At 45.4% G+C, this 11,803-nt stretch overlaps 1 protein-coding gene across 1 annotated transcript; it reads left to right on the plus strand.

Moving 5' to 3' along the window:
- The first annotated feature begins 1,187 nt into the window (after positions 1 to 1,187).
- On the plus strand, positions 1,188 to 2,648 carry LOC104423747 (UPF0481 protein At3g47200-like). Its single transcript, XM_018863449.2, has 2 exons — positions 1,188 to 1,996; positions 2,287 to 2,648. Exons 1-2 carry the CDS (start codon positions 1,388 to 1,390, stop codon positions 2,482 to 2,484), a joined length of 807 nt encoding a protein of 268 aa, XP_018718994.2. The 5' UTR covers positions 1,188 to 1,387; the 3' UTR covers positions 2,485 to 2,648.
- The last annotated feature ends 9,155 nt before the right edge of the window (positions 2,649 to 11,803 follow it).

Here is an 11,803-nt window from a genome sequence, read left to right on the forward strand (position 1 = left end):
GTTGTACGGACAAAAGCGGACCCAAAATGGGGGTCATCAATATTCTTAATTAGGCCTTTAAGGCCTAAGATACATGCGCCGCAGCTTATCTCGAAAGAGTGAATAAGAAGAGTTGCACGACATGAGAAGTGAGTATGAAATTAAAAAAGTGATGTTAGGATGCAAAAACTGATATGGGTCTAGGTACTTCCCGATTGGAGCTCATAAACGCCTACAATGGAGGAAATTATCTAGTCAATCCTAAATTTATTATATAGATGTCAATATAGTTCTGAACTTTTTAATTTTGTCAATTAAGTCCTAAATCTTTATATAAAATATAGACATTTTAATCAATTTTTACAGAAATCGCTGAAATAGCAGCGATAATTAGATTCACACATCAGCAATTTTCAACAAAAACTGATTGAATGGATCATGTTGGAATTTCTGATGAAGGTTTAAGATCTACTTGGAAAAATTAGAAGGTTTAGAACTGAATTAATATTTGCACATAAGTTTAGGATAGATTTGGTAATTTTCCCAATTGTAATGGATCCAAGTTCTTCTCCCTTGGAGCTCATTAATGCTCACCGCTGATTACGCTTATGTGATTTGAAACCAAAAAAAGAAAAGAAAAGAAAAAACCTTGTTAATATTCAGTTTAACTTGACTTTGTAGATATAGTCTAATTTCGATTTGAGTGTAACATATCTTGTCCATTGAATTAATTTTTCTCCACATCAAACCAATGGAAGTATCTGAATTTCATATGGCATGATTACAGCTCGTCTTGTGCGTCATCTAAAGTCAATTCATGAGAAGTGATATGACAGTCATGAGCTAATTCACGCACAAATAACATCGAAACGCCACTATTGCGATGTATGCATCGAAGAAGGGCATGGAGCACTAAAAAGGTGAGACCTCAAGTAAGAATTTCAGAATACCCCAATCATTACGAGGTAACAATTATCATCAAATGAAACAAAAAGAAATGGCATCTTAAATTTAGCGCCGCGTCTAATATACGAAGATCCTACCTAAATTGAAATCACCTGTACTCAGTTACACGATTGGAAGATCTCGTGCAACGCGTGCATGCGATTCGATTCCCGTGGCTTCCATGGAACGTTAGTCACTTTTTTCTCTTTACCTCTGTGCGCAAGTGACTCCCACATTCATGGCTTGTCCGGTGACAACTCTTCAGCTTGAAGCATTGGGGCCTTGGACAATCTCAAACTCTATCCCCCCGACACTCTTTCCCATCTCTCTCTCTATAGCTTCATAATTTCACCTCTTTTCTTACTCCTTCCAGCATAAAATAGAGAGAGAGAGAGAGAGAGAGAGAGAGAGCATAAGACACTCCAGAGCATACGTTTTTGGAACCTGCGAAACTTGCGGAACCATGGCTCCAGAACCGCTAGCGGTGGTCGAGAACCCCGTGGAATGGACCTTCTACGTCAACGAGAAACTCAAGCAAATGCCCCTCGACGAGCAACCGACCTGGAAGAAGCGGTGCGTCTACAGGGTCCCTGCCTGCGTCGTCACCGACCTCAACATCAAGGCCTACCGGCCGCAGGTTGTCTCCTTCGGGCCTTACCACCACGGCGAAGAACACCTCCGCCTCATGGAGGAACACAAGGAGCGCGCGCTCTTCCGCATCCTCAAGCGGTCCCAGAAGCCCATCGAGCGCTTCCTCGAGTCCCTGAGGGAGGTGGCGCGGGACCTTGCGGAGAGCTATGAGCGGCTGGACTTCAAGTGGAAGGAGTTCAGCGGTGACGGCGTGGCAGACCGGTTCCTGGAGCTGATGGTCACTGACGGCTGCTTCATACTCGAGATCTTGAGGACCGGAACAGAAAGGGTGGAAGACTACGCGCTCAATGACCCCATCTTCAGCAACCACGGGAAGCACCACATACTGCCGTACATTAGGCGGGATATGCTGAGGCTGGAGAATCAGCTTCCGATCCAAGTGCTGAATCGGCTGGCCGCTGTCGAGAACGACAGCAGGAAGGTTACTTTCTTAGCTTTCGGTCCGTTGTAAGATCGGCTATTGCACCTACGCTAACCGCCGTACTATGTGCGCCTGAGAGTACATCTTAATGATCTCACATGGACCTACGACTGGTCCTCCCAATCTGATGCTCCAAACGCATCATTGGATGCACGGTTCAAGATCAACCGACAATTTCTTTATTAAATCTTTCACCGCTACCGGAAACTTCATTTTCTCCTTCTGTGCAAATAGTATTGATACGATTAAAATTTCGGATTCAATGTACTGACTTTACTCCAACAACACAGGACGAGGAACTCATCAACAGGCTCATCCTCACGAACTATCTATCGGAAACTTCTTTTTACACTTCCTTATGCAAGTGGTATCCGCACGACAACAATCTCGTATTCAGTGCACTGACTTTATACTCCAATAACGCAGGGCGACGAATTCATCAACAATCTCATCGTCAACTTCTTCGGCTCCCCCAGCAAAGTCACTAGCAAATGCCTTCACGTTCTGGACGTCTATAGGAAGAGCCTGTTTGATGTAGAACAATATGCAAATGCCTTTCTGGAAACAATGGAGCGTCATAAGAGCGGGCGGTCCCATAAATCAAAGAGGATTGTGTGATCTTCAAGATTGCAAAAGGAATTACAATATTTGATTCACGCATTTCCTTTATTTATTATTGATTTTAGATATTCTAGTTTATCTGAAATATTCTGGTTTATCAATATCGTTTCTTTAATTTGTTATTAGATTTTAGATTTCCTAGTTTATCAATATCTTTTCAATTTTTGTTACTAGATTTAAGTTATTTTGCTATTTTCTAGATGGCGACTTTCTTTTAAATATGCGCCAAAGATATTGTAATCAGCACTTCACGATTCAAAATAAACACCATCTTTTGGAATTCTTTCCAAAGCATCGCTTTTTCTGCGTCATTTGGTATCGAGCAGGTTTCTCCCGTGACGATGGCTAATAACGTTAATGTCAATCTCCCGTAGTTGAAGGCCGCAGAAACGAGCCTATTACTCGGGATGAGTTCAACCAATTTGGAGCAAACCGAACGGAGGTTTCAAGAATTACTTGTCGCCATCCGTTTGTCTACCAACCCCATACCCGGTGTTCTTCCCGTCTGAACATGATGCAGCTCGCAACCCGAAGCAGCTATGGAAAGTGGGGCAAATCCGCGACAGAGGCTACAAGCCTATGTCGAGACTCAAGGAGAAGAAGAGTTCCCGGATCGGCTCTGTTCATGGAGGCCATCGGAACCGGGATATCGACGAGACCCGAGCAATATCAACTTAAGGTTGACCTTCCGACCTTTAATGGCAATTTGAATATTGAAGACTTTTTGGATTGGCTTTGGGAAGTCGAGAAATTCTTCGATGCCATGGAGATTGAAGAGGATCGCCAAGTAAAATTGGTGGCATACAAATTGAAGGGCGGTGCCTCGCCGTGGTGGGAGCAAACGCAATCGACCCGACGTCGACAAGGAAAAGCTCCCATCCGAACATGGAATCGAATGAAGGAAATGTTGAAGGTTCGGTTCCTCCCAACCGATTATGAGCAATTGTTATTTCAACAATTTCAAAATTGTAAGCAGCTAAGCCGATCAGTCCAAGCTTACACGGAGGAGTTTCTCCGACTTTCCACCGTAACAACCTCGGTTGAGTCGGAGGCACAAATGATCGCGAGGTACATTAATGGTTTGCGACTTAATATTCAAGATCGTGTTTCGCTACATCGTTTGTTCTCTCGTTGAGGATGCTCAAGAGATGGCCCGAAAGGTTGAGATGCAATTAGAGAGAACTAGCCCCATTAATCGGGTTAACAATTATTCCGCCGAGGATTATCGGAAAGGGGAGACAACTAGATGTTTCAGAATCCTCCAACCAGCAAACCAACACTATGAACCAAACTCCGGGAAGTAGTACTGGGGTGCGCAAGGAACCAGTCATCGCAAACAACCGTAACGCCAATCAAAGTGCCCAGAACCCATACGCTAAGCCACCACCAATCAAATGCTACAAGTGTAACGAAGTGGGACATCGTTCGAGTGATTGTCCACGGCGGAAGATGGCCAATGTTGTCGTGCACGACAATGATATATACGAAGATGACTGGATTGATGAGGAAGAAGTGGAGGATGAGGAGGGCGAGCATGTCAATTGAGTTGTTAGGAGACTATTGCTCGCTCCGCGAAGAGAAGACACGTAGCGGAATAGTCTTTTTCGTGCCCGTTGTACCGTCAACAGCAAAGTTTGCGATGTCATCATCGATAGCGGAAGTTGTGAGAACATAGTGTCCAAGACTTTGGTGGACCATCTACAACTAAAGACAGAGTTACATCCCTCCCCTTATATAATCGAGTGGATTCGTAAAGGGCCGAACTCAAGGTGACGCAGTATGTCATTTACCTATTTCAATTGGAAAGTCCTATAAGGACACCATAATTTGTGATGTAGTGGAGATGGATGCATGTCATGTCCTATTGGGGCGACCATGGCAATACGATGTTGATATCACTCATAGAGCTCGTGAGAACACATATTCTTTTGTGTGGAAAAAGACGAAAATTATTTTGAAGCCGATGAGTAACACTCCCTGTGCCCCAAAGAAGCAAAGTGAATTATGCTAAACGTTCGTCAGAAACGTGAGGGCATGTATATGATTGTGGAGAAAGGTAATCAAGAAGCCATTATTCCAATTCCGGTGGCTCTTCAGCCCTTATTGAGGGCATTCAACGATGTTATTCCGAAGGATCTACCTGTTGGATTACCACCCGAGGGATATCCAACATGAGATTGACTTTCTTCCAGAGCGAGCCTCCCTAATTTGCCGCACTACCGGATGAATCCGAAGGAGAACCAGATTTTTGCAAGACCAAGTGGGAGAACTGCTCGAAAAGGCTTTTGCGCGAAAGCATGAGCCCTTGTGCAGTACCCGCACTCCTCACTTCAAGAAAGATGGAAGCATGCGTATGTGCGTTGATAGCCGGGCAATTAATCGGATTACTGTCAAGTACCGATTCCCAATCCTCGCTTGGATGACATGCTCGACCGGCTTGCGGGATCAAAGGTCTTTACAAAGATTGATCTACGTAGCGGATACCACAAGTACGCATCCGCCCGGCGATGAATGGAAAACGGCCTTTAAAACAAGTGAAGGTTTGTATGAATGGCTTGTCATGCCGTTTGGCCTCACGAACGCGCCTAGCACCTTCATGCGTTTGATGACTCAAGTTCTTAAACCTTTTATTGGCAAATTTGTGGTGGTCTACTTTGATGACATTCTCATATATAGTCCCGATGACCAACAACATATGGAGCATCTAAGGGACGTCTTATCGGCCTTGTAGACGAACCAATTGTACATTAATTTGAAGAAGTGTAGCTTCATGACTGATCGACTTCGCTTCTTGGGATATATTGTCAGAGTAGAAGGCCTTCAAGTTGATGCAGAAAAGGTAGCTGCCATCCGCGATCGGCCGACTCCCCAAACCGTTGGGGAGGCGCGTAGCTTCCACGGGCTTGCGACATTCTACCGACGCTTTATTCGGAATTTCAGTTCTATTATGGCTCCGACACGAGTGCTTGAAGAAAGGAAAATTTCATTGGGGTGACGAAGCAGAAGCCAGCTTTGCTCTCATCAAAGAAAAACTTTTTACAACACCAATACTGATGCTCTCAAATTTTGAAAAGGTATTTGAACTAGACTATGATGCTTCTAGTGTAGGAATCGGTGTTGTTCTCTCCTAGGAAGGTAAGCCTATTGCTTATTTTAGCAAGAAACTTAATGATGTTCACAAGCGATGGTCTACTTATGAGTAAGAGTACTTTGCTGTAGTACGAGCTATCAAGCATTGGCAGCCCTATCTTTATCAACATGAGTTTGTCCTTAACACTGACCATCAGGCACTCAAATATATTAAGAGCCAAAGACATCTAAATCGAATGCATGGACGTTGGGTCTCCTTTTTGGAGCAATTCAATTTCGTGCTTCGACACAAGGCGGGCCACTTGAACAAAGTCGCTGATGCACTTAGCCGTCGTCTTTGCAACACTTGTCACCATGCGCACCGACGTTGTGGGCTTTGACCACCTTTGTGCTCTTTATGCCGACGATGAAGATTTTCAGGAAATTTGGGAAAATGTTTTGAGACAAAGTTCTCACGGTGACATGATCGTTCAGACAAATTTTTATTCTTTGGCAACAAAGTTGTGCATTCCTCGAAGCTCTTTGCGGGAACAACTTATTCGAGAGCTGCATGGTGGCTCCCTTGGAGGACATTGTGGGCGAGATAAAACTGTTGCCTTAGTTGAGGAGCGGTATTATTGGCCTCAATTGAAACGGGACGTTGGACGATTTGTGAAAAAGTGCTACATTTGTCGACCGCGAAAGGCCATTCTCGTAACACCGGACTTTACACCCTCTACCTATTCCTTCGGACCTTGGATAGACATTTTAATGGATTTCGTGTTGGGGCTTCCCGAACCCAATGAGGTATGGATTCTGTTTTGTGGTAGTTGACAGGTTTACAAAGATGGCACACTTTATCCCTTGCAAGAAGACTTCCCGATGCTTCTCATGTAGCGAGTTTATTTTTTCGAGAAGTAGTTCGTTTGCATGGTGTTCCAAAACTATCACCTCGATCGTGATACCAAATTCCTTAGTCATTTTGGAGGACCCTATGGCGTTTATTTGGGACGGATTTGCAAAAGATAGCAGTTCCTTTCATCCTCAAACCGATGGGCAAACCAAGTTGTCAATCGTACTATGGCGGATATTATTCGGTGTCTTTGTAGTGACATGCCAAAGCAATGGGACCGGTATCTTGCTCCCGCTGAGTTTGCTTTTAACAACACCGCCAACCGTTCCACGGGCAAGTCTCCGTTTGAGGTTATCTACGGGCGAACGCCACAACATACACCGGATCTCGTGCCTTTACCCAAAGTCCCATGATATAGTGTTGCGGCTGAAAACTTAGCAACAAAATTACAAGAGATACAAGAGGGTGTGAAGCAACAAGCTAGAAGCTTCCACTACGGTTTACAAAGTTGCTGCAGATAAACATCGTCGCCTCAAGGTATTTGCTGAGGGTGATGAAGTAATGGTCTACCTCCGCAAGGAACGGTTTCTGTTGGTAGATATAACAAGCGAAGCACAAGAAAGTTGGTCCCGTCGAATTGTGAAGAAAATCAATGATAATGCCTATGTTGTTGATCTTCCTAGTGACCTCAACATCTCCCCGACATTCAATGTAGCGGACCTATTTGAGTATCATCCTCCGGATACTCCTCTTTATCCTAATCATAACTCGGGGGGTCGAGTTCTTCCTCAAGTGGAGGAGACCGATGTAGAACAATATGCAAATGCCTTTTCGGAAACAATGGAGCGTCATAAGAGCGGGCGGTCCCACAAATCAAAGAGGATTGTGTGATCTTCAAGATTGCAAAAGGAATTACAATATTTGATTCACGCATTTCCCTTTATTTATGATTGGATTTCAGATATTCTGGTTTATCTGAAATATTATGGTTTATCAATATCGTTTTTTTAATTTGTTATTAGATTTTAGATTTCCTAGTTTATCATTATCTTTTCAATTTTTGTTACTAGATTTAAGTTATTTTGTTATTTTCTAGATGGCGACCTTCTTATAAATATGCGCCATAGATATTGTAATCAGCACTTCATGATTCAAAATAAACACCATCTTTTGGAATTCTTTCCAAAGCATCGCTTTCTCTGCATCACTGTTGCTCCCCGAGATCGAGGACTGGCATGAGCAGCCCAAGCAGCGCCAGGGGTTAATCTGGTCGGCAACCGAGCTCCATGAGCATGGGATCCAGTTCAAGAAGAGCGAGACCACCAGCCTCAAGGACATCTCCTTTGAGAGGGGGTCCTGAGGCTCCCTAAGATCTTGGTGGACGACACCACCGAGTCTGCATTCCTCAACCTCACCGCGTTCGAGCATTGCCATGTTGGGGCCGGGAATGCGGTCACGTCTTACATCTACCTCATGGACAAAATCATCGGCAAAGAGGGGGACGTCGCACTGCTCCATGCCCAGAACATCATCGAGAATGCCATTGGGAGCGATAAGGCGGTCGCTGAGCTGTTCAGTTCGCTGCGCAAGGAAGTGACGCTTAAAGACGCGAGCAGCCTCGACGCCATGCACACGGAAGTCAGCAACTACTGCAAGAAGCACTGGAATGTGTGGAGGGCTTATTTCGTCCGCACCTACTTCAGTAATCCATGGGCTATACCGTCTTTCCTCGCCGCCCTCTTCGCCTTTGTGTTGTTGACACCTCATTTTTAATTAGGTTAATTTTATTTTGTTAAGTTTTTATTTTATTTCGGATAAATAAGATAATTAATAAACACACCAAAAACAAAAACAAAAGCCCAGCCCTTTTTCTTTCCCTTTCTCTTCCCCCTCCGCGTGGCCCATGTGGCCCATTTTCCTTCACCCTTGGCCCGGCCCCTTTTCTCTCTTCTTCTTCCTCCCGTCTTCTTCTTCCTCGCCGCTTGCATCTCACGCACGGTGGCGGCGACGCGCGCAAGGACCTGCCTACGGCCGAGGAGTGTAGGGGCGACGTCGGCCGGAGGGGATAAGATCGCAGCGCCTTTAATGCCGAGCGAGCCACCGGAAAGCTCGATGGGACACCGGTTCAGCCGAGCGGAACCGGTGGGCAAGCCGGAGGCGGCGACCGAGCCCTCCGTCGACCGGAGTTCCTTCGCCTATAAATAGGTGGCCACAAGCATCGTTGGAGGCGTGGCGAGCTCGGAGATCCTTCACTGAGAGACATTGGGAAGGGTTGAAGGGCGAGCGCAGGATAGAGCTCGAGTCGCAAGCTCAGCCCGCCTTCCACCGAGAGACTTCGGGGAAGGCCGGCGGCGAGTGACTTCGAGAAGGTCAGATCCGGCCGGTGGAGGCTCGGATCTGGCCTGAGTGAGGAGAAATCAAGGCCGAGGAGGGTCCGGCCGGGTAGATCTGGTTTTTTTTGCTGCTGTTGTTGCCGCCGGACATCGTGCCGCAGCCGTTCGCCTCAGTCCCGACGCCGTTGCTTCGACGGCTTGTTGCCGTGCCCCACCTGCGAAGCCGTTGCCGTGATCGGTCCGCCGACGCCGCGCCAGATCGGGAAACCGAGTTGCCCTGACCCACCACTATCCGGATGCCGTCGCCACGAACAGGTAGTGTTACCGCCACCGCCGCGCGCGTTGTCGCCATAGTTTCCCCCTCCGCAGTCCAACCTCGCCGCTACCATCGCCGCCGCCGCCGCCGCCGTTGCCGCCGCCGCCGCCGCCGCGCCGCCCCGTCCCTGTCATGCCTCGGCGCCGCGATTCGGGAACCCAAGGGTCGCAACCCCGGTTGTCGGGTCGGACCGGATCGGAACCGGGTAGGATTCCACGATTGCGGGCGCGGCGGAAGACCGGGTCGCGATTCGGATCCGGTCGGGTAGGGATCGCAGGAGCCGGGTCGCGGAACGGGTCGTGGACCCGGTCGTCGCGGGCCGGGCGGCGTCCCCAAACGCCCCGCCATGGCGTCGTTTTAACGAAATTAAAAAAAAAAGAAGTTAAAAAATGAAAAATGAAGCCGGGCCGCAACGCGGGCCCATCCGCATTTGTCGCGGGACCCGGGTCGGACCCAACCCGCGGATCCGACCCGAGTCGGTTTTATTTTATTATTTTAATATAAAATAATAAATATTTTATTTTCAAAAAAATCAAATCAAAATAAAAAAGTGTTTTATTTTCGAAAAAATATTAAAAATGTCGAAAAATGTTTTATTTTCTAAAAATCGAGAAAATCAAAAAATAATTTATTTTCCAAAAATATTAAAAATATTAAAAATATTTTATTTTCCGAAAAATAAAAAATCAAAAATATTTCATATTTTCCAAAAATGCCAAAAATCCAAAAAAAGCCAAAAATTCATGAAAAAGCCAAAAATTTCAGAAAAAGCCAAAAAGGACTTGTATTTTTCCAAAAAAAAAAATCAAAAAATCCCTTTTATGTCCAAAAATGAGAAAAGACTCAAAAATGTTTTTCCTCCAAAAATGTATGGAAAAATCCCTCAAAATCCAAAAAGCCTTAGGGTTTAAACAAGATTAGGTACCGAAAGGGCATTAGTGATTAACTAGTGTAATCAAGTCCCCGATCCTAATTTCTCTGCGCAGAGCGAGTATTTCTCCCGATACTTCGCTTAGGGTTTCTAATCGACCCACCCCAAACCGATTAGTGGCGACTCCATTTTAAAATTAATTTATAGGTTAAAAACTCAAACTATTAAGTCGTGAATTGGCGGACTTGGGAGAGTCCGGGCATAATAAATTCAGCCGAGCCATTAGCCTCCTTAGGCGTTCGTACCGATTGCGGGCGCCAAAAAAAAAAAAAGAGAGGTCGCGACGGCCTGGCGACTCCGCCGGGGACTTTGAGGACTTAGGCCTTTATGTCTTGTTTAATATCTTTACCGACTTAGGTTTTTTTTTATGCAGTCGTGGTAATGGCTTAGTTTTTTTTTTTTTAATCTTGCTTAAAAACAAATTATCTTGTGATTATAAACTGTTGTGCATGCTTTACTGCTTTTTAAACACTACACATGGCACACACAACCCGCCGTCGGACCCGGGCCGCCATAGGATTTCTAGGATGGTGTTAAGAAAGATACGACCTCGAACGCGAGACTGCGATGTAGAGGTTGCCTTTCTTTTCCCGAATTTCTTAGCCGAGATTAGGAGGGTATGTCGCTAACGCGAGACCGCGACGGGCGGATATCCTTTTAATCTCACCAATCCTTCGAGTTAGAAATCGAGCCGCACATCCCATCTCGTATGTCTTTGTGCTTGCCATTTTATTTAAAAGCAAAGTGATTTCTTTACTTTTACTTAGTCTTTTCGGCTCATGGCAAAATAGGGTCGTTGTGTATTTCCCTTCCTTATATGCGATGGGAAGATTTGATATCCAGTTCATTCCTACCCCAAAGAGAGAGCTTCTCGATGGTGGAAGCAAAGATTAGATCAACCCGGCCAAGAGTGCGTCAAATCAAGAATCGGTCATCTCCTCCCATTGCTCCAAATCAATATCCACTGGGGTCATGCAAGCACTACCACATTTCCGGTGCCCCGAAACATCCACCTTCATGTTCGGCAAATTTGAACCGACTCCGACTTAGAAGAGTACGCCCGCCATAGGAATGCCCCCGGGAAGCGAGCTTGTCAAGCCAATCGGCATTGACCCCGTGGTTAGTCTATCACGGTTTCTAAAAATCATTCGGTAAGAGAAATTGTTCAAGCCAACAATAATGCTTTTCCGCTATCATCTTTAACCGAATGCTTTGAAAAACAGTCAATGACCCAAAAAGCCAAGATCTTCCTCTTAGCATTCTTTGGTTTTATTATCTTTCCCCATCGAAAGAATGCTATAGATCCTTCAATCACATGGGTGATAAATCAAGTCATTTTGGAGCAGGATATGTGAATATGGTTTTAGCCGAAACGTTTTATCCCTTAATCGTTTCAAGGACCAAAAAAAAAAAAATCATGAGGGCCGCTCCAGTAAATTTTACAAATGTGGTTCTTTTCCCATATCAAAGGATTTGGGCACCTCATGCAAATATTTGAAATCAACGAGTTTAAACACCCATTGCAAAAGTTTCAAATCTTGGAAAAATATTCTCCCAATGAAGAGTATTCTCGATGGATTAACTTGCTAAAAACCCGGTCCCCGAGACATTCCTATGGCGAGCTAAATGGTTCATTGCAGGAGAGGCGCGCTTTGCGCTTAATTATTACAACCCCATCCCGTTT

This window comes from Eucalyptus grandis, chromosome 10 (genome assembly GCF_016545825.1).
Source record: "Eucalyptus grandis isolate ANBG69807.140 chromosome 10, ASM1654582v1, whole genome shotgun sequence".
NCBI classification, from domain to species: Eukaryota; Viridiplantae; Streptophyta; class Magnoliopsida; order Myrtales; family Myrtaceae; genus Eucalyptus; species Eucalyptus grandis.